General features: G+C 54.7%; 1 protein-coding gene across 5 annotated transcripts; it reads right to left on the bottom strand.

The window, feature by feature from the left end:
• Positions 1 to 106: 106 nt before the first annotated feature.
• KLC4 (kinesin light chain 4) lies at positions 107 to 27,250 on the bottom strand. 5 transcript variants are annotated; one of them, XM_064446558.1, is made up of 17 exons: positions 27,092 to 27,250; positions 25,238 to 25,397; positions 15,648 to 15,914; positions 15,219 to 15,449; positions 14,766 to 14,844; positions 14,451 to 14,676; positions 14,046 to 14,133; positions 13,558 to 13,659; positions 13,059 to 13,232; positions 12,801 to 12,900; positions 12,199 to 12,251; positions 9,401 to 9,468; positions 9,210 to 9,318; positions 8,281 to 8,403; positions 1,344 to 1,468; positions 1,164 to 1,221; positions 107 to 672 (listed from the first exon to the last, which is right to left on the bottom strand). In XM_064446558.1, exons 3-17 carry the CDS (start codon positions 15,894 to 15,896, stop codon positions 583 to 585), a joined length of 1,875 nt encoding a protein of 624 aa, XP_064302628.1. In that variant the 5' UTR covers positions 15,897 to 15,914; positions 25,238 to 25,397; positions 27,092 to 27,250; the 3' UTR covers positions 107 to 582. The 5 variants fall into 5 exon arrangements, with proteins under 5 accessions (XP_064302628.1, XP_064302626.1, XP_064302627.1 ...); XM_064446556.1 differs by having other exon boundaries at positions 8,254 to 8,403; positions 27,092 to 27,249; XM_064446557.1 differs by lacking the exon at positions 25,238 to 25,397 and having other exon boundaries at positions 8,254 to 8,403; positions 27,092 to 27,240.
• Positions 27,251 to 27,284: the final 34 nt, after the last annotated feature.

The following is a 27,284-nucleotide window of genomic DNA, read 5'->3' as shown; positions in this document are numbered from 1 at the left end:
CAGTGTCGTCACGAAGCAGCCCCCTCCCGCGTTGACGTTATTCCCCCGGCAGGCGTCGCCCGCGCGCCTGGCCGGCGCCCCGAGCGATCCAGACTTAGAGCCGCGGTCGCTTCTAGGGTCGGTTTTATTTAATAAAATAAAGTACAGCCATCAACCAAGCGGGGGTGGGTCGCCCCACGTTCGCCCCCCCGCCCGCGCTTCCCGTCGCCCCCCAGCCGGGGCACGCGACCGGGCAGGGCCGGTGCGGCCGGGGGCCTCCCGCCTCCGCCCCCGGCGTTGCCTCACTCCCACCGGGCTGGCGTGGCTACCTGGCTAGCGTGTGCGACTGGTGCCGAGCGTGCTGCCACCGGGGCTGCCGGCTCCGGGCGTGCAGCAGAGGAGCATGCGTGCGGGCTGCCGTGCCCAGACTAGCTAGGGCCTGCCGGGGCCCCGGGCTGGATGGGCAGACAGTGGCACAGGAGCCGGTGATGGGGAAAACAGAGGAGTTGAGGTGGGGAGGGTGCCGGGTGCTGCCCCATGCAGCGGAAAGCTGTGGTGTGCCAGCAGCAGAGCGGCTGGATGCAGGGGACACCTGCAGGCGGGTCAGTTGGAGGAGAGCAGGGAGCTGTGGGAGGACAGGTCCATGCTGCTGGCGCTGAGGCCTCTACTCTCTGCGCGGAGCCCTTGGGTGCCCTGGAAAATACATCACTCATGAGGACCAGTACTGCAATCCACGCCCACACCCCAAAGCTGCCAGCCCACCTCCTGCACGCCGGAACTCCCCCAGTGCCATGATCAGCCACATTAGATACCACCTCTGCCTTCCCTGCTCTCATTCTGTGGATGGAGGGTTTGCTGAGCTCAGCAGGCAGGGAGGTGGTTACTTGGAGGCAACACCTTCATTTTTGGAGCTATGATCTCAGAAGAGGGGTGATGCAGCTGCCTGGGGGGTGCAGTGGGGGCACCAGCCCAGGCCACCCCTTGGGAAGGCTCCACCCCACGCAGCAGCAGGGTACAACTCTGTAGATGGACACTTCCAGTGGGACCTTGGGCACCACATGTGTGGCCCACTGTGCCCCTCAGCACCTGTGTTTCTGACCACAGCCCCATAGCCACCTGTGGCCACACAGCACCCACCCCAGCACCCATTCCTGCACCAGCTCTGCCACCTACCCAGTGCTTACCTCAAACGAAGCATCACTAGACTTGTGCAGGTAATTTAATGATGCAGCTCGTTTCATGCTACAAGAAAGCAGAGGAGAGCAGGTGTCATCTTGTTGCGCCTGGCCAGACCCCAACTCCCATGGTGGCAGGGCCCCTACCTGCCCTGCACCCAGCATGGCCCTCACCACCCTGGTCCGCACCTGATGTTCCTGGGCTCCAGGGGACCATTGCCCTGCAGTTTCTTGACCAACATCTCACTGCTCCGCCGTATCACATCCCGGATTTTCCCCAGGGAGCTGCTGCGCTGGAGGGTGCCACTGCCATCCTGCACACAGAGACACAAGCCGGGGCGATGGCTGAGTGGCACCGATCAAGCTCTGGCATGCTGCAGATGAGTGGCCAGGAACCAGGCTTGGCTCCAAACACCCTCTTGCCTGCTTGCACTGAGGATTTGCCCTGGCCCAGAGCAGGCTTACTGCTTACTACGTGGCTCCCCCTCATTCTGGTTCTCCACGGGACACAATGACCATGGAGTCAGGGATCCCCACCACCATGGCCTGGCTCATCCAGACTGATCCTCCCTCCTGCCCAGTGCAAGCCCAACCCAACCAGGCTGCTGGCCTGCACTAGGCCACCAGCACAATCAGCACTGGGATCCCCACAGCCCTGTTCGAACATGGAATCCATCACCTGCGACAGCTCAGGCAGCAGCTACCAAGGAGGTCCCAGTAGATAGGGGAGCACCAAGCTCTCTGGTGGAAGCCCCAGGCTTGGGGATACTTCTCTCAAGCCAGGACATGCTACTGGGACATTCATTTCAAGTACCCCCTCCATATTTGCTGCTGGCTGGAGACTATTCTCCCCCTCCCCTTGCCCTTCCTCACCATGCCATTGCTATTCCTCCTCTCCATCCAGCACTTGTCCTGATGCACATCCTGGTCCTGCATGCCAGGCCTGCAGGCTCACTCACATCAGACAAGACCAGACCACATGCACACACGGCCTTGTCCTACCTCTAACACCCCAAAGACAATTAGTTTTGAGGCTGCTGAGCAATTCAAGCAGCTCCATCTGGGATACATTAATTTGGCTGCACCAACACTGTATTGCCAAGCAGGCACCACTCTCCTTGGTCTCCAACTTCAGCTGCACCCAGCCCCACTAGCTGCCCCAGGGTGGCACTTTGCAGGGGTTTCTTTAGAGCTACCTGCTTTTTCCAAAGACGAAAACCAGCTGTAAGTCTTGTTCCCCAGCTCATTTCCTCCCACATGCCCCCAAAACTCCCCAGTACTCAGAAAGGCACTCTCAGCCCTTGACAGGCTCTACCCCATCTCCTGTGTTTAGCTCCATGTCTGCAAAGCACAGGCTGCCAGCATGACACCACCTCATGCCACTGTGCCATCATGGCACCAAGCTCTTCCCCTGTGGCCAGGCATGCTCCTTACACAAGGCTGTGGTACCACTGCTGATGTGGAGTTACTTTTGCTCTGACGGCTTGATAACAGCAGTCCTCCCTGCTCCTGATCCCAATGGCTCCTGGCACATCAGGACCAAAGAAACAGATAAGGTGACTGCAAAAGCCCTTTGCTCCTTATGAGCATGTGTGGCAGCCCCTTTGTACCACTCCAAATGACCAAATTGCCCTGTGGCCCAGGCTGGCAGCAGTGATTGCCAGGACTGTCCTTGCAGCTCTGCAGGTGAGCACAGTCCCTGCCTTAGGCCAGTCACCCCATTGTGCTCAGCCCTATGGGTTGGGGCCCTGGGGAAGGCTTTTCTAACACTTCCCTGTTCCAATTACCCAGACCTGATCCAGCCCTAGACCCCACTCCAACAGCTGAACAAGACTTTTCCTACCAGAAAACCTTTTTCCTGACATTCATCTCATCCCTTCTTGGATAAGCCAAGTGCATTGAACCTCTTCACTTTCTCATCAGAATGAAGGGTTTCCGAACTGGAAGCCATGTGCTGTTGCTGCAAGGGACCCACTCACCAGGAATGCAGAGAGCACCAAAAGCATTAGCAAGGTCAACACTTCAACTCCTGCATGAGGCACCCTGGGCAGGTTTTGGAGGAGCTGGCCATCTGTATGTGGCACTAGCAAAGACAGGGTGGGGGTGGGGTGTTTTTTGCCTCCCCACCAGACTTGCAGTGGGTCACCACCCTCCCTGCAGGGTACTTCCAAGCCAGGCACTGTTGTGTTTGCCAGGGCACACAAGCCAGGGGTGGAGAAGGGAACATAGCTGGGGCAGGAGAGCAGGATCATGGTACAAGGGCAGCAGGATCTGGTGGGAAGAGTATGCTTTGGGGTCAGGGATGGAGAATGGAGCCACATTTCCCCAGCTGCAGTGATGCAGGCTGACTGCAGACCAAAACCAGAACCAAATGCTGCTGCATGCTGGGTTAAAAATAACCTCCCTTCTCTCCCCACCCGCTTTTCTGCAAGGTTATTTTTAACCCAGAACATTTATGGGGCTTGGTTTACTGCAGAGCCCCCGCCCCATTGCACCCACCAGGCTGAGAACACTCAAAGAAAAAGAAGCAGCTCCACCACTGAGCTGCTCTCCACTGCATGCTCCCACTCTGCCTGCTCCATGGGTAGGATTTGGCAGCACATGGAGCTCAGGACTGGGGGACACAATGGGGTATTTCTTTGGCTAATGGAAACACCTGTTGGGAAAGGCCCAAGCTCAGATGCCCCAGGGCAGCCCTGCCACACATGGCTACAGAGCTGAGGTTAGTAGCAACCCCAGTTTGGAGGTTAGGGAGAGGCACAGTGGAGCTGGGTCCCTCATCTCCAATGCTCAGCCTAGGAGAGGTGCCCTGGGGGCAGCATGCCCCCCCTGCACACACAGACACCAAGCACCCCCACACCTGCTCCAGCAGCATTTGCACCCGCCACCCCAGGGCTGACCGACGCTGGCCTACAGAGCATGGAAAGAAGCACAGGGCAGCGGTTCGGGTCTGTCTACCTTTAATCAGAGGTACGGTTGTTACAGCACCAGGACATGGCAAAGCACAGGGGCAGGTGGCACTGAGGCCTGAATGCACCCTGCACTGGGGACTCGCCACTCTCCAGGAGCATGGAGCAGCGCTGGGAGAGAAAGGTAGGGAAGGTGCAGCCCTAGAGCACTCAGCCCTGGGCTCCACACCCCACAGTCCTGAGGACAAACCTCCTTTCAGCAAGCGCATGCTCCAAGGGGCCAGCATGCATGTACCCCAAGGCCCCTGCACCACCACAGGAAAGCCAGGCCCAGACAGACACAAGCACATTTAGTATCACAACCTGCCAGATGACTAGCATGAGAGAAACTATCTAGCTGAATAAATAAGTGGGTGTCCTGCGCTGGCCTCTGGGCTCTGTCCTGCTGGCTGCAGCCTCCCCAGGTTTCTTACCAGGTAGGAGGGCCAGGGGCATTCACTTCATATAGGAGGTGGGATAAGGGTGTGCACCCAAGGCTGTGAGACTCAAGGCAGTGGTGGTCTGGCCCTGCAAAACATCGTCCTTCCCAGTAGTGACCAACAGCACCAGACTCTGTGCAGGCCTGGAGTCCCATCAGAGGTGCTGAGCCACCCCCACACATGCCCAGGATGAGCACTATCTTCCTAGTAGTAACAGGGTTACAGATTTCCCACCCACTTGGCTAAGGACAGCCAGACAGCAAATCACAGCCCCAGGGACCATGCCTGGCAAGCCAGGTTCTGCGTTCAAGAATTGCGCTCCTCCATGAGCAACCTGGCCCCTTCTTCTCCTGTGGAAACCTCCCTCCGGCATTCCACCTGCCCCCACATGCTCAGAGCACCCCAAGCCCCAGCTCTTCATTTCCTCACATCTTTCTTTACACCTCCTTTTTCTCCCAACCACTCTGCTCCAAACCAGCCCGTTCCCCATCTCAGCCACTTCTAATGGCACGGGGCCCTTGCAGAAAAGTTCTGCTTTCCTCCTACCCTTCCTCTGCCTCCAAGGAACAGCAAACAGCTTCACCCCTGCCTCACCCTCTCCCAGCAGCAACAGGGAGCCGATTCACCCCTTAATGCCATCAGATCAGGACGTTGCAACCCAACATGCTTGTCCTGCAGTTCCCTGTTCCATGCACAGCCCTTGGCTGTCACCTCCTCACCTCGTCTTGGATGTACAGTAGCTATGGGCCGCCCCACATTCCTGTGCCCCTGCAGAGAGACCCGCATGCCACCCCTGGGTTGCAGAGCTCAGTGGGGAGGAGTATGGCAAGACAGGGACTGCCCTATGCTGCAGTGAGAGCCCAGCTCACCAGTGGCCAGCGCAGGTTTGCTACAGGGCACTAACACCAGCTAAGCCTACAGGGAAGAAAGCAACTGGGCACATGACACCCCTGCCAAGGCCAGGCCTCTCTATCCCAAAACAGCCCCCCATCTTCGTGCCTCCATCCTGGCCTCTGCAGAGATGGAGGGAACAAGCTAGGAGGGTTGAGGATGTGTAATGACGGTGGAGTTGGCACGCCTGGAGTGAAGACAATCCCCCGCAGGCCTGGTCCCCAGGGATGGGCAAGGACAGGCTGGGGGTGGGGGCACGCAAGGGGATGGTGGCCCGTCGCCCTGGCCTGGGGGAGCAGGCAGCTCCTTGCAGATTCTTCCTGCTCTTGCTGGCCACGGGACTGGAGCTGAGCCATGTGGCCAGGCACTCCTCTGCAGGCGTCGCGGTGCCCTCGCGCGCCGGGAGGGTTGGGGGACTGGCGTGGAGTTCTTGCCGAGGAAGGAGGGATGGTGTGGAGGAAAAGTCGGAAGATACAACACAAACATCCAGGTGATTGCGGTGGAGGGGAAAGAGGGAGTCTCGGGAGGCATTTAAGCCTAGTGCACAGAGAGGAGAAAGACACAATTTACAAGGCCGTGAGGTTGTAGGTCACCCAGGGAGCAGGTGGGGCAGGGCCCAGGCTGCATGCAGATATAATGGGCCATGGATGGGCAGGGAGTGAGTCTTGTGAGGCTGAAACAGCAGGCTCATATCTTTGCCAACGTGCTTTAGCAGGCTGGCAGGAACAGCTAGCTCCAGGAGAAACAGCCTGGGCCTCCTGCTCTGAGGGGTCCCTGCTCCTGAGCATGGGGTGCCTGCCAAGGCCTCAGCACCACCGAGCTGGTGCCATCCTTGCTTTCATGGCCCAGACCCTAGCGCTCTCAGCCCAATCACCTGGGCAGCAAGTATCTGGTCCAGGCCCTGGGGTGCTTCCAGAGTTGCCCTTGGCAGCAGGGCACAGAGGTTGCTGGCACCCTGGGGGCTCCTACGGCCCTGCTGGCAGCAGCTGACAGCTAAGGGATGGCAGCAGAGTCTGCCCTGAGGCAGCACATCCAAGGTCTCTAGATCAGCTCAAGGAACAACTGGCTGTGACAGACAGGAGCAGCAGGAGCTGCCTCAGCCTTATTTTTGGGGGAGCTGCAGCCCAGTACAGTGCTGCTGGCTGGGGAGAGGAGGCTGGCTACATGTGCAGCAGGCTGGAAAATGCACTGAGCGTCACATAGCAGCAGCCACATCTCCCAGGGCGCTGGGCTAGCCCTCAAACCCTCTATCTACAGCTGGCTGGGCGAGGGAAGCCCTGCCAAACCCCCAGGGGAAGAGAGAGCAGGGACTGTCGCCCTTGGCTGGGTCAGGCTGGGGGAAAGGATGGCATTGCCTGCTTGCCCTGGGATGATCAGCTCAGTGACTGTCAGGAGGGTCTCCCAGACCATCAGTAGGGCAAAGTGTGCAAAGTGATCATCCAACATCAACCACAACCAGGAGGAACTGCAGAGAGACACCAGTCAGGACAGGGACTAGGTGATCCTAATCCAAACCTGCAGCCCTCCCTCTATGCTTGTCTAGCTCCTCTGCTAACAGGAAGTACAAGGGTCCAGGGTTGGTGCTTCGCCAGGCCTAGGACCCTCTTCACTCCTGATGCCAAGAGCTGGGACAGAGGACAGTCCTGCATTTGGCAGAGCTGCCAGGTCCCCTAAAAGCTCTGCTCCCCAGGTCCCCTCCAGCCACCTCCTGGGTACAATCCACAATCAAGACAGCCAGCAGGCTTCAGGCTTGGGTGTTGATTGGCTGTCATGGCAACGGGGAAGAGGAAGGAGGAAGGGAGGGAGCTCATGCAGGTGGGGATGGAACTGAGCCAGGTGGGGAAGGGTTAGTGACAGCAGATGTGAGGGGGGAGTGAAAGACTCCATGGGCTCAGTGTGTCACCTGTGCCAGGCCACAACAACCCCTGGGTACCCAGTTACACTATGCTTTCAACTAGAGTTTGCAGGAGGAATGGTAAGCGTTAACAGCTCTAGCAGCCCTTGAGCCAAGCACCCACCAGCACCATGCTCACTTGCCATCTCTTCTCCATCCTTGTCCTTGCAGAAGACAAAAGGCACCTGTCCCAGTCCTGGACCGTCTCCTTCCTCCAAACTCAGCACTAGTGACCAAAGTGCCCCTCAGTCTCAGAGCAAGCCTAGGCTCCGGTCATCCTGTCTGTGCCTCAGCTAATGCCAGACTCTTTGCCACCACGGGTCAGCCCAGCCTGGCATCCCACAAAGACCTGCTTTTTACCACCTCCGCTTAGCCAGAGACCACAGAGGGCATAAGACCAGGAGAGGTGGACAACAAAGACGCTGACTGCAGGCTATTCCCATGCCCTGCAGTCACTCAGGCACATACACACATACAACCCTCCCCAGGCTCAGCATCGCCTGTGGTGCAGTGCAGGGCAGGCAGCCAAGTTGCTTGCAGAGGCTGCACGGGTCTGAGATGGGGCCGATGCTCTCAGCAAGGGCCTCAAGAGGGGAGCAGCAAGGAGAGATGTTAATAAGGTTGCAAGGCTAAGATTAAGGGCAGAGCAGGACAGGCTCATGCTGTGCACTGCCAGGGCCTGGCAGACCCCTAGAAGCAGGAGCCATCAGCTGGGGATATCTGGCCTGTACACCAGAAGCCAGGCCCAGACACGCACCTTTGTGGGCTGGCTGGCTCATGCCAAGAAACAGGGGAAGGAAGTGTGCAGGGAACGAATGGAAGCAGACAGGATGCCACGACAGGCCACGCAGGGACAGCCCTGAGCCAGGTTGTCCCTTCCCTCTGGCAGCCAGCTGAGGCCATTCTTGATGGTGTCTTGTACTTACCCCGCTCCATTCCACGCCCATACTCACTTCCTCGCTACCGTCTGTGGCATTCTCGTACTTGACGCTGCCTCCCAGGCTCCGACGTCTCTCTGTGCCATCGCCCTCCTTCAGGATTTCCACTACCTTCGTCTGGTTGATCGGGTCAATGCCCTGCAAGTAGAAAGGGATAAGGAAGCACCATGGTTTGCCCTTCTGTGTTCTTTCCCTCTGGTGATTTGATGTGCCATCACTGCACTTGGACCTGTCCCCTCTCTTGGCCATTGCCCCACCACAGCCAAAACTCTTCAGCACAAGAAGGATGGAGCCAAATGCCATCCTGCACTTAGCAGTCCCTGTTTGGGTTCCCAGCTCGGTGAGCTCCCCACCAAGCCATAAACCACTGTGGGGGAGAAGGGCTTGCTACCCCAAAGCTAACAGCTTTTTTTTTTTTTTTTTTTTTCATGTTTTGGTGTGTGAAGGTTTGTGCTGTCCTTCAGTCTTTGTTCTAGATGCTTACAGCTCCTGCTTTATTATTTAAGGATTGAGAGGAGTTCAGGGTGAGAGGTACTCTAAGAAATCCCTAGTGTGTTCCCTGGACAAAAAGTCAGTGGGAAGAAAACATCCCAGAGAGTGCAGATCTCCTCAGTAGCTGACCGAGCCCAGTAACCTGCCCTAACCCAGCTGCAGTATTTCTGCACTCAAAGAGCCACACCTTCTTCCCCAGATATAAACACACTGTAATCTGCTCCATCCATGGACACACGCACCAATGCCACACATGTACATACGTGTGTACCCCTGCACAAATGCAACCCCAACTACCAAGGTGCTCTCGTGATGTGGGAATGTAAACCAAAGATATCAGAGGCTGCAAGGCCTAGGAGGCTCACCACACCCCAAGCCAACTGCTGTGCCATTACCTGCCACCCCAAGCCCCACAATGCCCCCTCCATCAGGGAAGGTCCCTCTGTGGTTACCTGCCGCCGAGAGCGAACTGCACACTCTTCCAAGGTCTCAGCTGCCTCTAGCTTGCCCTGGCGTCGGTACAGCGCACCCAGGTTCCTCAGAGTGGTGTTCACAGTTGGGCTGTAGTAATAGATGGAAGGTGGGCAGGAGGCCTGGGGCCACCTCCTCCAGAGCCCACAGATGCCTGCAAACCGCCTCTTACCTGCTAACCTTACAGGCCTTGTACCAGCCACCATACTCAGCATAGGGAGCACTGTCTCTGTGCTTGCTCTACAAGGTAAGGAGAGATGGGAGCTGTTAGCCCCATGCCTACTGCCTTTCTCTGGCCTATACTCTCCCATAGGTGCCAGAGTCAGGCCCCAGGCTGCACCCCCACACCAGCCCAGCCTTTAGAAACACAACGTATAAATATGGTTATGAAGCCCAGCAGATTCCTATAGTGAAAGCTGAAAGCCGATTTGCTGCAACAGATCTGGGCCACAACTAGAAGTGATGTTCCCAACCCAGTAAGGAGCATAATCCCATCTGCTTCCCCCTTTCACGGTACCAAAGGCAGCAGGGACAACATAGTCCATCCTCGTGGCACTTTGGAGGACATGACACCCCACCACATCCTGCCAGCACGCAAAGGGGAGACAAAAAACCCCCAACCAACAAAAACCCCATAGGCATACCAAGCAGCATGGGTGCTAAACCCCTTGGCCGTGGCTAGCAAAAGAATCAGCCAGCCACATCCAAGCCTTCTGCCTGCAAGGTCAGGCCTGTCCCACAGCAGCTCAGCCCAGCTAGCTGTCTCCTCTCCCTACCCAGCCTTTGCACCCCAAAGCTGGCTGACCCTGCCACAGCCAGGAGCAAAGAGGGTGCTGGCCAGAGCAACAGAAGGGGCAGAGCTTGACAGTCAAGGAGAGAGATCTAGGGCCAGGACAACACACTCTGCAGGGCACTAGCTGCTAGCCAGCATTGCCCTGGGTCAGTAGGGACCATGGCATCTGCAGGTAGGAACTGCCACTGCTGCAGGAACAGGGCTGCCTGTCCACACACTGTGCACCCTGGTGCGTGGTGAGCACTTGGGAGTGTGCCATGGCCCTGGCTCTGCACCCACAGGATGCATGGGCTGGGCAGGAAGCACCCAGCTCAGCCCCAAGTCCAGCAGGGCTGCTCTCACCAAGGGACCACTGTTCTACAGCAGTTTCCAGAGGCCTAGAAGAAACTCTTCACAGGGACCTTTTTCCTTATTACTCAGTCCCACGGCACTTCTCATATCTTTACCACACATGCTGGAGTCTACCCGAGCCTTAGGCACACGTGGGTTTCCTTGTGCCAGAGCCTACACAGCCTGGGCAGGCCCCAGGGACAGGAGAGCTCAGGACTCACACCACCTCTGAAGCTTGTGTACATGTAGCCCTAAGAGGGTGGCTGAACCCAAGGGGAAAGTGTCAGAGCCCCTGAGGCAGAAGCAGCCCTGCAGGTCAGGGCTGCCAGCTGTGCCCAAGGCCCTGATGCTGGCATGAGCCAACTGGCCCCTGCTGCCACTGACAGCAGAGGAAAAGAGAGGTGGGGGGGGGGGGGGAAAGAAGTGAAGCTCTGCAAGAGGGGTTTGATGCTTTTTAATAGATGTGGAAACACAGCATAAAGCAGAGTGCAGCAGCAGCCCCAGGTCTGTAGTTATCGCTGCCTGGCCAGGAAGGCCATGCCAACCATGCTGTGCCAGGGGGCATGGGCACAGCTGCCCTGGGGACAGGAGCCCCAGGGGCAGGGAAAGAGGCTCAGCCCTTGTCCCAGACTGTAGAATGAATCTCAGTCCAACTGTAGGTCCCTGAGCCTGTTCTTCTGCCTCACAGCAAAGCCTGTATTATCTGGAGCATAGTTCCACAAAACAACTCTACTTTTGACCACTTAAATCTCCAGAGATACTATCAGAATTGCCTCAATACCATAGGGGGCAAGGGCTTCCTGGTCTCTACTCCAACTTTGATTTCTCCAGCATAGGATGGTGCTGCAGCAAGTGTAATTTCTTTGCAGCAGAGCCTTCATAGGGCAGCAACTGGAGTAGTGCAAGGGGGTGCTGAGCACTGCCCTGCACTGGGGACTGCACAGAGTGGTTCAATGGGAAGACGGAGGCAGCTGCTCATGCCCTGCTCTTAGGACTCACAGGATAGGACTGATAAGTGACTAAGCCAAGCCTGCTGTCTGAGCCCATGTAGGGATGGGGCCTGCTCTGAGTGCAAAGGAAAGGAGAGAAGCTGTGTGGGCTCCTACTGCAGCTAGGACTAGACTAGAGCCCTTCATTCTGGCCAAAAAGCAGGTGAGGTCTTAGGCTTAGGAAAAACAGAGACAGGACTCTGCTGCAGTTATCAGCTAAGCACAGAGCAGGGCCTAGACAACAGGAGCAACAGCTTCTTTGCCTCTGAGCCTAGTCCAGGGCAAGCACAACCCATATCTATCCCCTTTCACAGGCCAGCTAGGACATAGAACAGCTAGGGCCCAGCCTGTTCAGAGATCTTTTTCCAGGTTTGGCTCCATTTCCTAAGCAAGGTGCCAACAGCAGTTTCTTCTTGACCTCTCTTTTTCCCGAGGCAGCCTTAGGGCTGCTTCAGAAGCAGGTTGTGCTCTGTGTACTAGCAGCTCTTTGGAACAGAATGCCAAGGCCCTGCAGCACAACCCTCTGCCATCCGCCATCTTCCATCATCTGCGTACCCTAGAGGGATCACTAAAGCAAAAAGAGAGAGCATGCAGCCGTGGCTGAGAGGCTGAACAACCCCCTGCCCCAGGAAAAGCATCAAGCTCTCTGATGGGCCCTCCCTCCCTGCTTCCCCAAGGAACAGCCATGCTCTCTCCCCACTCTCCAGACCCCTCCTGCACTTCATCAGTGGCCATGGCAGCTTTTCAGACTGCAGAAAGGAGGGTCTGGCTGTGGTAAGAGAGATTCAAAACCCCTGGATCTCCTTCCCCAACCAGGGCTCTTGCTATCAACAGGCAGCACCACCAACTCAGACTCACCTTGCTCATCTCCTCTCTCTCCTCTGCATGCATCCAGATTGGCTTGTGTTCATCTGTGTGGGGAAGAATTCAAGACAGCTCCACTCACGACCTCACCCTGTTGCTCTCCCACTTCCACTGAGGCTCTGCCTCCTGCACAGCCCAGCTCTTTGCCCCCAGAGCCAGCAGCTCAGAGGGAAGCGACAAGGTTTTCAGATCCCCGTGCTCCCTGGGCCAGAGCCCCAAGAAAGGCAACTGACATTGCAAGGGCAGAACAGGGGGAGGAAAGAACAAGTCCTGCTGTGGGGGAATACTTGTGCCAGGTGTACAGGGGAAACTTGAGCCTGTACCTGGGAATGATTGTGCCACTTGTCATTCCCTCTTTAGCCACACCTATTCCCAGCCCAGTAAAGACTGTCAGAGCTGTCCAGTACCCCTTCTGAGAGAAGGGGGTGAAACAGCATAACACACTAGAATGGCAGTGTTTCAAGGGCTGCCCAAAGCAGGGGCCCTGCAAGGCATCCCATCCCTCTGCCAGGGGGATACCAGAACCAGCCAAGCCTAGGCTGAGAGCCAGGAGACCAAACTGCTCACCCTTCCCCAGCCCCAACAGCTGTACAAACCATCCACAGAGCCAAACTCCTTCACGTGAGCACGGGTGAGGATCTCCTTATATAGCACCTCTGCATCATTGTATTTGCCTTGCTTCAGGTAACAGGAGGCCTGCAACCAAGAAAACAGCTCTAGCCCCGCTGGGCAATGCAGGTTAACTCTGCCCCACTCTTGCAGCTATCACTCTTCGTCTTCCAAGCACCAGACAATGCTCACCTTTCCCATAGCACCACTCCCCATCCCCACATGGCATCTCCCCAGGGTCTCACCAGATTGTTCTTGGTCTTGGCCACGTTGGGGTCATCAGGACCCAGGCAGCTCTCATAGATCTCCAGGGCCCGACAGTAATAGTACTCCACCTCATCATACTTGCCCTGGTTCTGACACAGCAGGGCTAGATTGTTCAGCTGCTTGGCCACATCAGGATGGTCTTTGCCTAGGACCTGGGTAAACAAAAGAAGAGAAGCCACAAAAAGTTAACACTTAAAGACTGCAGTGGACTCTTGGAGTTAGTAGACACTGCAGTCCCTCCAGGACATGCCTATGTCAGACAGGAGCCAAGGACTAGGGAGATGAGGAGAAGAAATTCCAGCTTCCACCTTCTGGCAGGCCTCTCTAAGGCTGCAAACACTGGAGAGATAGGAAAGGTGGTGGCAGAATTGGCAGCCGAAGAGACTAGGTAGGTCCTGGATCTCCCAGGTGCAGTGAGGTAATGGGGTAAAAACCCACAGGAAAGCTGGAAGGAAGTAGAGTGTGGGAGACCAGTACCTTCTCACGGATCTCCAGGGCTCGCTTACACAGTGGCTCTGCTTCTTTGTACTTCCCTCTCTTGCCATAGAGAACAGCCAGATTGTTCAAAGTTGCTGCCACCTAGAGAGACATAAGGTTCTCCATGAAACAAAGCATAATCCAGTGCAACCAAACAAGAAGTGCAAACAGCAGTAAGAGTGACTGCCTCATTTCCTTCATGCCTGCAGTACAGCTGCTTCTGAAAAGAAGGAGGTCCAGAGGCAGAAGGCTACCCTGCTTACATTGCAGGATCCAGGAGGAGCCAGCTCCTGACAGGCCATACTGAACAAAACAGCAGGAAATATTGAAGCATTAGAACAACCCCACACCATGTGAACAGCACCCCTCACATCACAGAGCACACTGCTACACTTGGTAGTCTGGCTGCAGACACACCATAAGGGCACCATTATAGCCCAGCAGCACCCACAGGTCAAGGGAAGTAACTGAAAGAAGGACACACTCACTGCTGGGTGGTCTTTGCCCAGAGTCTTCTCACGGATGGAGAGAGCGTCATTCAAGAGGTGTGCTGCCTCTTTGTATTTATTCTGATCCCTGCAGTGCAAAGCCAACCAGTTATTTGGGATTTAGACACTATGGCCCATAGCAAGCAGAACTGTGAACAACAGTCCTCCTTTCACACAGATCCAGCCTCCCCAGCCCTTTCATTTCTCCATTCCTCCCTCCCTTAGTCAGTCCCTAGTTATATCAGGGAGCTTGGTGGTCCAAATATTTAATCTGTGCCAAAACCTTTTTGAAAGGCAAGCCACCAGAAGTTGGGGGAGTGTCCCATCGCCGGAATGTGCTGTCCTGGTAAATGGGAGAGGCAGAAAGCTCCCCTGGCCCAGTCCTGCCCTCCCCACCACACTCACCTGTACACTAGTGCCAGGATATTGAGCATGGTGGCCACATCAGGGTGGTCGTGGCCTGATGTCTTCTCCAGGTCTTCCAGCGCCTGCTTGCAGAGCGGCACAGCCACCTCATAGCGTCCCTGTGAGGCGTACTGGATGACAAGGTTGTGGAGGGTGCGCAAGCGTGCAGGAATTTCATAGCCTCCCTGCTGGGCAGCTGCCACTGCACTGCTGTGCTGGTGGGGCACTGCAGGCACAGAGGAATATACAGGGGCACAGTTGACACAGCAGGCTTGAACAGAGACAGCCAGCAACCACGCACAAGAAAACACTTACATCCAGGACCATGCTCCTCCTCCTCATTTGGGAACAGATCATCCAGAGAGTCCTTGGCAGAGTCACCCTCCTTCTCCTCCTGAGAGGATGGGAATCACAACACTGTTGGTTCTCCGAGGAGACAGCAGCAGCCTGGGCTTAGTCACCTGCCACACTCTCCCTCCCTGATGCAGCCCACTAACACCTTCAACTTCCCCTGTTGTCTCTGCCACCATCTTCCCCCCCTCCTCCAGCTCACAATAAAACCAGTAAAGACAAATTTCCCCAGCACATCTTGGCATTCTACACCATGTTCTTCCAGAGACTCTGCCCCATGCAGGCTGCCTTCAGCTACAGGTATTGCTGCACACAGAAGTGGGAAGGGGTAAAATCCAGGGCAATACTATCACACCTAGGCAATCCTGCTGGTCCAACCTCCCCCACTCCCAAAAGTTTGACAGGATTAGGGCATACCGAAGGTGAGACATCCTCATCATACTTCTTCAGCTGGTTCATGAACTCAAGGTGTTTCTTCTCCTCCTCCAGCTGAGCCACTGTTTGTTCACTGCGCTGCAGCTTCTGCTGAGTGTTTGCAAGCTCATCTCGCAGCCACTGGTTCTCTTGGCACAGTCTCCGCACCTGAGCACGCAGCTTCTGCTTCTCTGACTCCACAGCATTCAGATGGTTGGACAATGCCATCATCACCTTGTCAAGAGTCCCAGTCAGTAACTATCACAATCTTGCATCTACCCCACATCCATGCTTAGGGCCCACACTCAGGGTCACACGGGCCACCTACATGCAGCCCCATACTGCTCCTGCACCTTCTGGGGAATGGCCACATGCTCACCTTCCCCTATCCGTCCTGGATAACCCACCTAGGGCATCACCCACCACTCTTACCTGAGCTTCTCCCAGCCCCAGTTCGATCATCTCCACTGACTTGCGGAGCAGGTTGGATTTCTCATGCACGAGATTGGCTTCTTCATCTTTCTTCAGGCACTTGATAGTCTCCAGCAAGCTGTGCAGGATGGAGTTGTGTTCATTCTTGAGTGCCTCCAGCCCTTGCATCACCAGCTTGGTGTTGGAAATGATCTCCTCTTGGCTCAGCTTGTCCAGTTTCTCCTCTCTTGGGTACACCATGGTGGACATAGTCCTGCTCCTGTAGCTCTACACAGAGAGAGAGAGAGAGAGAGAAAACCAGAGTGCCTCAGTGCTGTTTCAGAGATCCACAACCAGACACAGGTGTCACAGCCTCCTTCATGCAGCCAGAGACAGCATTCAACTGGTTGCCCACTCTAAGTCCTTCCCCTTCGTCTTCCCCTCTCCCTCTGGCAGCAGGCAGCTGTCAAGGCACGTGTCTCTGCTTTTGCGGCACAGAGTGCTTGCATCCAGTGCAGGTGGCACACGTGGACAGAAGACAAAAAGGCTAGAATCAGTGCTGACCTCCAACACCCCCACACTCCCAGCAGCAAGGAAAGCTGATTTAGCTTCCATTTAAGAGCGGAGATTTGTAGTTGGCAGCTGGGGTTGCAATGCGTACACTTCCTGCCCACAGACCACTGATGCAAGGAGGCTGTCAGAGCTCAACACCTCTTCTGATTGCAGAAGAAAGGGAATAGAAAGTGAAGGGATGCCAGCTCAAAGCTTTCTTCTTCCTCAGTGGAAAAATGGAAGAGTCTCTCTCAGACAGGGAGGCATCAGTGGCCTAACTGGGCCAAACAAAAAATTCCCTGACCAGAAGAGTACACCCTGACAATCCCAGCGCCAGCACAGAATGGCCACTATGGCGACAAGGGGCATAACACTGCCAGCATGAACTGAGTCATGCCTGTGTGGGAAAGCTTACATACACCAACTGCTACAGTTACACTAGTGTAACCCTTGTGTGGGTGTCAGCTTGAAACACCAACAGCTTTTCCAGCTTCCTTCCCCCTGCTGCCAGCCCAAGGACTCCTCAGGATGGCATAAGGACTCTGTACCCCTTCCCTGTCCTGCTCCCCCCATATACACAACAGGACAGTACCAAGCTACTGCCGCTGCACAGGGACAAGAAGTGCTACAACCCACAATGTTAGTGTGGCTGCAAGATCCCTGCTTAGAAAATCCAGGAGCTAGGGAAACACAGCAGGCCAGAGGGTGAAAGACACAAGAAGCAGGCAAGACCTCTTATAGCAGGTTGACAGTACCCTAGCTGCTCCATGACTCACTCTCTGAACCCTCTCAGCCTCCCCCCAGCTGGGCCACCCCAGCAGCCTCTTCACATTGCTCAGGAAAGCCACCACCCACCTCACGATCAGTCACTCCAAGGCCAGCCTCCTGCAGGGCTGAAGCCAGCTTGATGCTTGGTGCTGCCAGCTTGATGCCCTGCACGGGCAGCACCTGCCCAGCAGCACCTCCTTGCTGCCCAGAGCTGGCAGGAGGCATTGCAACCTGAGCACCCAGGGCCTTGCTGGCAGGAAGCTGGCAAACTGCCCAGGCACTGTGCAGGGGGAGGTGGGGGAAGAGCTGCCAACAGATTTGTCTTTGTCCTCCTGCAGGACCCACCTCTGCATGGTGTGAGCTCTTTGTTCGGCAGCAGCCTCACGCCTGGTTTACTGAGCGTGCAGAAATGCTGCCCCAGGTACAGGAACAGAGAGAGTACAGCTCCAATTCTTGGCAGGGCTCCTCTCCTCCACAGCTCTGTGCTCTACCCAGGGTAGGGGGGGTCAGGGAGATCCCCAGCTCAGCTACCATTATCCCTGCTGGGGAGTAGGCCCTGAACAATAGAGGGGGCTGGTTTTTTCCTCACTACAGCACCAAAAGTGAAGATAGGAAACGTGCTAGGGCAGTTGTTCTAAGTACATACATCTCATTATACCCACACATTCCCTCCTATTTAGCCCTACTCTTCCAGAAGTTCCTTGAGATGTTTTACAGGCCTGAGCTCTCCTCTCAGCTTCTCTTTGGTTTCTGTTCCAGTGATGCACATCCAGCCCAAAGGAAGGGGAGCAAACTCTCGACACACAGAGAAGACCTTACTGAACCTCAGCAGGGCAGGAACACATCATATCTCTTGAAGACTGAGCTCCTGTTCATACCACTGAGTAAGAGCTGAGTCCTCCCCCCCCTTACCCCAGAGTCACAATGCTGACTTCACATTCACCTCATGATCCAGCATCAGCACCAACCCCAAGCCATACTTCACTCTATCCTTTGCTTTTGGGTATCTGCCATGCTCCACATGCAATTATCCTGTGCATTGTGCGTTTTATACCGACAAGTCTCATCTAGACTGTGACATTTCCCAGTTTGCTTTAGAGAAGACCATATGATAGGAATGGCATGAAAAACCTCACTAAGATCAAGACAGAGGGAATAGACTACTGTTTCAAAGAAAAGACTGCGTCTGTTGAGAGCTGGCTACCACACATATCCTGTCTTCCTAACTGATTCTCCAGGAACTGGCAGTTAAGCATTCTGGTCCATAATTCCCTTGGTTATTTGTTTTCCCACCTTTATAATACATCTGCCAGAGTGACTGAGTGCTAAAGCAACAAGGGGAGCCCTGCCTAAGGTGGACTTCTGCAGGTGAGCACAATTCAGGAAATGCACAACGATTCCCAGCTTCAGAGGAAGACACTGACAGCCCAGAGGATGCTAGTGCTGCCATGTCTGGCAAAGCACTGCTGTCCTGTTCGGAATTAGGTCCAGACAGCTTCCCAGGAAGGCTCAACAGGCACTTACCTGCTTCCACAGGTAACAACTGTGGCACCTGTAACAAATGCTAAAGGGTGAACCCGCCCCATCACTGGTTTCAGCTCATAAGGAAACACAGCCCCAGACTCAGAAACAAGGCAATCAGAAAGTGGGAGTCCTCTGGAGCACAGGCAATGCTTGGGACATAAGGAGACCTCCAGGAGCAGCGTCACACCCAGCATACAACCAAACTAGAGCTCTGCCCTAAGGGTCACACACCTGTGCAATACAAGTGCCTCTTCATCTGTCCCTCTGTGTACTGGGTCAGCTGTGAAATGCTGACAGTTTTCTTGGAAGCATTACTTATGTCCGTACAGGGATCTTGCTGCCATCTTTAAAAAGTACAATACAAATGCATTGGGAAGAGGAACACGTTACAAATCATGACAAAAAGCCACCAGAGCTTGCACCTGGATAGATAACAGATTCAGACAAGACCCAGATCCATAGAAAATCAGCCTCATTAATTCCACTGTGCACAGAACTACTCCTTAACTGAGAAATCGCTGAGCTGTGTGTTAAACCACCAGTGCCTCTACCACAGCAACATCCTGTCTTTCTTCAGCCCTTCCAGCAGAAAAAGCTTTGAGCATTTCACAGTCCCCATGATCAACTTCTTTTTCAGAACCGTAAAGATTTCAGACTGAGAAGGGAAAATAATCAAAATGTCCTGACCCACAACACATCAGACTCATCCTACCTTGCAAATACATCCTCATCTCCTCATGACATACCAATACAGGTTGCTCTTCTCTCTCAGCGGCTGTGCAAACACCTCCACACAACCCTGGTCCTCCTCCCCTAGGGTAACATCCCAGCAGCACAGCTCTGCTAGGTACCAACACACTTCCAGTGTTCAAGAGTGGACAGAGGATTGTCCAGGCAGGACACAGGGTGCAAAATCTGAGAACAGCACATGGACTGTTCACTTCCAAGTACCAACAAGAAAACAAAGAGAAGACTGCAGAAAAGCCACTTAAATGCTGCCACCTCTTGCACAGCAAAGAAAACCAACAAACACTCGAGGGAGCCAACTCATTATCCCTCCAAAGTGACAGTTCTTCCCTACAGAGCCTTATTTCTAGCTGTCCCCAGTGCGCCCAGGTCTACACTCATTGCCCAGCCCTCCAGAGAGGAAACATGCTCTATGGCAACTGATGCCAAGGTCAGGCAGGCTGAGGCTGCTGTATAAGCACTCCTCCCACTCCCACACATTCAGTAAAGGGCACTGAGTGTCCCTTATCCAGGCAGAAAATGCACTCAGAGGTTCCTGCAGAGAGAAGGGGAGACACCATCGTTTGTCTTTGGCAGGGGGAGGTTCAGACTGGAATAGGAAGAAAGAATACTTTTCCAATGAGTTCCTTGGGAGCTGGAGTGCCCAGCTCCTAGTTTATCCTGCTGGATTCCTCACAGCTCTGTAGGTGTCATGGCCCCAGTCTCCACCACCATGTTTCTGCTCTAGTTGGCACATCTTCCCTATTTACAGTGAGCTGCTAGAAAAGCCTGGCTTTCCAGCAACACCCATCTCATCTCCCCTCCCCTGTTCCCATTTGGAAGAGTGCTGCAGGAAGACAGGGAAGGAACATGCATGCACTGAGCTTTGTGGCAGTTGCAGCAATCAGCTGGGAATCCATCAGCTAGCACATCCTGCCAGGCAGGAACCTTCCTCCTGTATTCAAGTGCATAATCAGGAAATCACAGAGCATCAGCAATTTCAGCAGCCCACTTCTCTGCCTCTGAAAACTGCTCCCACATGCACAAGCTTTAAGAGAAAAGAGCTGAAAGCTTCATTGCTTCTATCTTAAACCCACAAAAGCTGCCACAACAGAAACAAGGATGCCAGACTAAATGGGTCCAAACGAACCTTAAAGCTTATATTATGATGCCTAATGTCAGAAGGCTACAGAGAGAGAAGAAAAAAAAAAAAAAGCAGCAGGGAAATCAGGAGTCAACTACAACAGGACAGAGACTTCAGGTCTACACTTGCCTCAACAAATTCAGTTCACTTCACTATCTCCCTGCATGTCCCTGGACCAAATATATGTGAGACACTGGGTACCATCACAACTTGCACAAGTGATCCTGTCAAGACAATAACTGCAGCTTCCTTCAAACTGCAGAGGGCCTGCCAGCACTTTCTGTATAGGAGTGGGCACAGATTTTTAACAGCAAACTCTTCTGTACGAGAACGTGATCTAAGGATATGGTAGTTGCAGAAAAACAGCTGGGTTCTGGAAAAAGGTTTCCTGTGGAAGAGGAAGTCTGACCCACAGCAAGAATGAGTGACCACAGTTGGGAGATAGATAGCAATGGTAGCATTTAGAAATGGAAAGACAGGGCTTAAAGTCTTATTTTCACAATAATTATCCCAGTCTCATGCTGTGAGACATGCTTTTGCTACCTGGAGAAACAGCAAGGTTATGCATTTGGGAAGCAAAACAACTTCATAAAAAGCAGGGAGGGGGTTGCCCCCCCCCTGGACCTCTGCCAGCTTATTACTGTTAAAGAACAGAATAAAGGGTCTGGAAACTCCGGTTGTTCCCCAACAAAGCTAGAAGTGAGACTGCCAATATACAGCCAAGTCTCCACTCCTAAGGGATACTGCAATAAAGCCTAGACCTAATGCCTCGGATGCTGAAAAATTAAAGCAAACAGAGTGCCAAGGTTGCAACCATCGCAGAGGCTGTGTCATGAGCATAAGTTTTCTCCTTATTTTGATACTATAGTGTCAGAAAGCAAACAGAGACTGTAGGAGACTACATTCAGCTGCACAGAGCCTCTGAGGCTTCCGCTGCACAGCTAGGACGTATTGACACTGCCAGGAAACTTGCACACTGCCACACTGCTGCCAGAAGCGCCACTGTGCTCAGGGTCACCACACCAGGCCACCTGCAACAGAGCCACGAAAAAGGGACAAACTGGTGCTGCTGAGCTGCACATCTGACAGCCAGTGTTTCCAGGGCCACTCCAATATGGGTAAAACAAGAAATATAATCAGCTCTGTATAGTGCCCAAGAACTTCACAGCTAAGAGCAGCTGCACACACACATGTTAAGGCTTTAGAAACAAAGGCAAGAGAAGGATGTTTTGCAAATGAAGGGACAGATGGGCTTGCAGTCAGCTTCAGGGTAATGTTAAGAACTGCAACACGAATAAGAGCCAGAAATTAGAGGGCAAATGCTGGACTCCTAAAAGCAAAAACTGGTAGAATAATTGCAGTATAAAGCTCCATCCTGGGATACGTGCCTGCTACGGTTCATGTGAGGCACAGAGCTCTGTGATGCTTGTTACCACTGCCAGAAATGCCTGGTGCATCTCATGCTCCCTTAGAGCCACTAAGAACACACAAAGAGGAGATCAGTCAGGGGTCAGCGCCCTGGGAGTTCATACCCAGCATATCTCTGAGCTGCAATCCCAAAACCAAAAGATGTCACTCAAACTTTGATGTGCATGAGGTCCTCTGCCACCATGTGTCTCTGGCTCATGAGTTTCTCTACCCTACTGCCAAAAAAGGAGGTGCCTAGAACCCCATCTCCTGCCCAAAGTTCTTTCCCAACCCCAGCCTCCAGCCTGGACCTTTCTTGCACTGCAGGTAGTCTAGAGACTCAAACCAACACACAGATGACTTCAAGTACCATATAGAGACTGTTGTGTTGCAACTTTCTCCCTAATAAAGGGTCTGGATGTTGCATTACTTGGAACAGATGCCTCGAGGTCTCTGGCCCAACCCCTCACTCAAAGCAGAGATCCCACAAGCTCTTCAGACCCCTGTCCCATGGCTTAACCACCCTCATGTGGGAAGGGAAAAAAAAAAATCTCGTCTGAATTCCTTAGATAAACTCCTCATTACGTTTGTCTTTGCTGAACACCACTTCAGGACAAAGGGGCCAGGCACCACAGCACTAGAAACTGACCTTAGGCCCAGAGGAAGGGAATGCAGCACATGCCTCCTTTCAGCATGGTCCCATGGGGAAAGGATCCCTCTGTCCCAGTACAAGAGAAGCAATGCAGCCCACCTCCAGTGGCAGAGCAGGGAATGGAGGCAAGGAGATGTCTCACCCCCATTCTCCCATGCCCCCAAAACAGGACTCTCCTTAACATCCAGGCACCTCCATCACATGGTTTTAAAGCCAATCTCCAAGCCCAGAAAGACTTCACCCAATCAGCATCCCCAAGCTTTACAGTCACATGTAACTCAGGACAAGCTGACTATGCTGTTGGAAACACCCCAGCCCTCCCTCTGCCCTGGACAGGGATCAAGGACAGGATTGCTTCTTTCAGCAGCAGCTGACACATGCCAGCTCTAGCTAAGTGTGAAGCTCCAGGGGTTTTTCTAGATACCGAAAGGCCTGTGCTGGGAAGTCTGTGCTAACTAGCTGGCTGCAAGAGCCCGAGGAGCTTTTAACTGGGACTAAGGAACTAGATTGCAGCTCAAGTGAAAGGGGACTCCCACAAGGAGATAGGAGGCTCTTTTCATGCTCTTTCCCTTCTGTGCTAAACACCCCTCTCTGTCCCAGAAGCTTCAACTCCCCACCACCTACAATCTCTAACAGAAAACACACCATAGCATAACCTACAGTTTCAGGAAGGGCGAGGCAGTGGTAAGCTGGCTTTATAGGGACTTAGCTGCAGTGAGTCAGGTTCATATCACTACAGAAAGGACCTGGGAGCTTCCCACCCCTCTCCCACTTTCCAGCCCACAGCTGAAAATGGCAAGTCAAAAGCTTCTAGGGTTTGTTCTGATTGATCAGAGCAAGCAATTCCTGTGTTAGCAATGGAAGATACAATTCCAATAAGCATAAGTGCTCTGAGGAAGACAGAGAAGATGGTCTGGTTGGCTTTGTATCAGATCACTTATTTCTTTCAAGACCAATTAATTCATTAGCAATCGAAGAATGTAGACATTGGAGGCAACAAGGTTTTAAAACAACAACAAAACAGCCAACCAAACAAAATAAAAATCCCAGAACAGAACTAACATGCCATTAGCAGAAAGCCATTTTGCTCCTTATCACGGTTCATGCTGTTTACAACGCCAACTGGCCAGGGAAACATGCATCTATGCATCTTTCAGTAGGCCATTGGAACTACAACAGCAGTCTTCACCACACCTACCAGCAAGCTTGTGCTAGCACCTCCAGATCAGCTGATACGACCTTGTTTTTAAACTCTTGCTCATGTCTGCAGCAGCTCACCAAATCCATTCTGTATCTGCTGTGCCTGGGACTACAGTGGAATACCATTAAAACCTGTTTCCAGGCTAGTGGAGACAAGAGCTAAGCAGCTGGAACGAAGCCAGGACAAGCATCTCTTCCTAGCTTCAGAATCTGATTGGGAGTTTCGCTCTACAAAAGACAGAGAGAGCGCCATTACCTTGCTCTGACAGCATGAAGTAGTATTAAAGCAGGCAGAATAATTCCAGGAGTCAGTGCCTCTGCAAGGCACATGTCTAATGTGAGGGCTATGCACTGGATGTGCCTCAGCAGTACAGGAGGTGGCCAGGACGCAGCTGGGACCAGCAAGTGCCCTGGAGCCACTCTGTGTACCCTGAAGGGCCCTGGAGTGCCCACACTCCCTCCATGGTATACCTAGGGCAGCTGCAAAGACCAGCTGACTGCAGGTTGCAAGACTGAGCTATTATTTCCAGAAGCAAATGGGTCTTGTAAAATGTAACAAGGCGGCTGAATTCACAGAGACAAAGCTCTACCTGCATAATAAGCAAATGATCTCTTTTACCCCTGGCTCCCCCCACCAGCTGGAGTTCTCTGTGGAGCTACATCGCTCTTTCCTAGCAAATCAAGCCTTTATCCAGCAACTCTGCCAAGGTCAAAATCTTGCCACGTGTCCCTCGTGCCTTGAGAGCCATTTTGGTATTTGGGGTTAATGCTGTTGTTCCTACCTGGACATTCCTCCAAAACAGCAGATGAGAGAGCACGCGCTTCCTGCTCCTTCTGCCAATTACAGCAAAGCTCAGCCATGTTTATTTACCCTGTGTCTGAGCTGGCCAGATCTTTGACCCGACACATGCTGAACACCACCCTCCTCCTCACACAGAGGCAGGCGCTTTTCATGACTCCAAGGTGGCATAGGAGACAGGAGACCAAGGACGCTAGAGGAGACCCTAGCACAGAGCTGCAAGAGAGTGCCAGATGCCAGCTATGCAAGACACAGGGAAGCCTGCGGTGGCTGGTAATGTGCTGCTGCCTCCCACCATTGTGCAAATTTCTCCCGGCTGCCTGGCTAGAGCATTCTGCTGCAACGCCATCCCCCAGCCCTTCTTCAGACACCTCCTCTAAGCCGCATCCTCTCCCTCCCAGAAGCTTACCAGCAATTACCCCCCAACCCCCACCCCCAGTAAGGTGCATCTCCACTTCAAAACATCTTAGTAAGCACTTATTAATAGGAGGAAGGTTTGGGGGTAAACAAGGCTCTGAAAGTTTGAGAGCCATTGCTGTATGCTAAGAGCTGCCTCCATCATCGTTTCTCTGGCTTTGTCTGGCAGCAGGAGGCACGCCCGCTGCGTACCCTTGCGGCAAGCAAGCCACAGAAACCCCTTCATCCCTCCTCAGTATCACCACATAGAAATTTTATGCCCACCTGGCTAACTGTAAGCTTCCAAAGGAGAAAAGTTTTCACCAGCTCTGCCTGAAATTGCACTTCAAAGCGGTCCTTTCTTACGGAATGGCTGGGCACCCTGCCCGTCCCAGTCACCGGATGGGAATCCTCCCCCACCCCACACCGCAGAGGAGTGGTACCTGGCTGCCTGCAGCAGCTTGTCCAGCGCTGGCACTCCCGGAGGCCCCTGTGCCACGGAAAAGCACAGGCCACGGCGATGCACAGCTCCCACGGCGTCTGCCGCGCTGCTCTCCAGTTCTAGCAGAAGCGCAGGCACCAGGCGCTCAGCAGCCAACCACACTGCAGCAGGGGGAGGGGAGCAGATGTAGCCAGGCTCCAGAAACAGGACAGTCGGATGCTCTCCTGGGAGCGCAGAAAGCGCCACGCACACCAAACCCAGGGCTCCCTCCACGGGGACCCACAGGAGCACCAAGGAGCAGAACAGAGCCCCCAGGCTGCCACTGCATGCTGCCCAAGGGTTCTAAGCCACCATCAGGCTCCCGCTCAGACGGCCAAAGTCACCCCTGCCCTACATCCAGCTGGATCTGTGCCATCCTACACTCGATCTTGTGGCAAAAAGGTTTTACATCCTATTTGGTATCACCCTTACCTGCGTCCCCACTGCTGACCCCATCCCAGCCCCTAAAGCCTAGCAGGTGGGGCTGCAGAGAACCCTCCAGCTGCGTGGTCGCTATCCCTATGCCTGCAGAAATGGCCATATACAGGACAAGATCGCTGGGAGACCTACTGTGTCAGCACTGCGCAGTGCAGAGCTGGGCCAGGCACCGCCTGGAAGCGCTCGTTCGATCTCTAGATGCAGAGAGAGGACAAATGCCACAGAATCACAGTGTCCGACATAGCCAGTGGTTTATTGCAGCAACCATCCCACCCACAGTAACGTGCAACCTTCTCAGCGCTCTCTACAATGGTTTGTGAGCCTCTGGAGACACACTGTCCCCAACTACCTACAACTGCCTGTGCTTCGTCGGGACCCCTGTCCCTCCCCACGGGTTTCCCCAGAGGGGGAAGGGCTTCAGGTGTCACAAGGGGAGCCCACCCATGCTGACATGCAGGCTTTCTCTTGTCTCATCTCACAGCACACACTTCTTCACTAAAGCACCTAACTTGCTCTCCCTTCCCTTGCCTAGTTCCGAAGGGCAAACCTGGCTGGCTACGAGACACAAAGGGCTACAGCACAGTTAAAAAAGAAATTCATGCAAGTTATGTAGCAAGAGTACAAACACGTATTATTTGTCTCTCACTGAAAGCCATTCCTTGCGGTGAAGACACAGCCTAATTATAGAGCAGCGAATCCCGCAGCTTGTGCTCACAGAGCCCTGGCAACAGCCACGAGTGGGGCTCCAGGCTGTCCCACCGTTGTCACAACCACACGTCTCCGCCGGGGGCTCGGGGCTCCGCCAGCCCTCCCCGCGCCAGCGGCAAGGCAGCCGGTGCTGCCCCCGGGGAGGCTGCGGGGGCGGCAGCCCGGGCACCGGGGGCTGTTCGCGGGGGGCGGGAGCCGGCGGCGCCCCCGGGGCCGGGGCCGCGCCCCGGTGTTAGAAGGGGACGGGTCCTGCCGGCCCCAAACTCCGCGAACCAGCATCGCCCACCGCGCCGGCTCCGGGCACTGCGGTCCCGGTCCAGGCGCTGTCCCCCGCCCTCCGGCGGCTCCCCCACGGGGGCCTCGCATCGCTCCCAGCCGCCCCGGGGGGGGCCGCGCCGCTCCTGCCTGGGCCCCGCGGCGCCCCCTCCCCCCGCCCTGTCTGAGCCCGTGTCCGTGTTCCCCGAAGCCGTACGGGGGCTGCCCGGACCCGCGGCGAGGCGGGCGGGCGGCCACCCTCCCCACGGGCCCCACACGGCAGCCGGTGGGTGGGTGGTCCGGCAGACCCCCGGACAGAGAGACCGGCCGCACCGCCCGCCCGCGGCGGTGGCCGGGGGGAGAAAGACCCAGGCCCGGGCGCTACGACCCCACCCGCCAACCCCGCCCGCCCAACCTGCTCGGCGCGAGGTCTCGATGGCCGCCGCGACGCGGTCACTGTCTGTCGCTGCCCTAGTCGCGATCCCGGTGGGGCGGAGCGAGAACCGAACCCAACACGGCCCGCCCCCTCAGCCGCGCAGCCCCTTTAAATCCAACATGGCGGGTGCCCTCAGCCCCCCCCGGCAGGCGCTCACCACTTCGCGGCGACA

This window comes from Phalacrocorax carbo, chromosome 3 (genome assembly GCF_963921805.1).
Source record: "Phalacrocorax carbo chromosome 3, bPhaCar2.1, whole genome shotgun sequence".
Taxonomy (NCBI): domain Eukaryota; kingdom Metazoa; phylum Chordata; class Aves; order Suliformes; family Phalacrocoracidae; genus Phalacrocorax; species Phalacrocorax carbo.
This window is presented reverse-complemented; position numbering and strand designations above follow the sequence as displayed.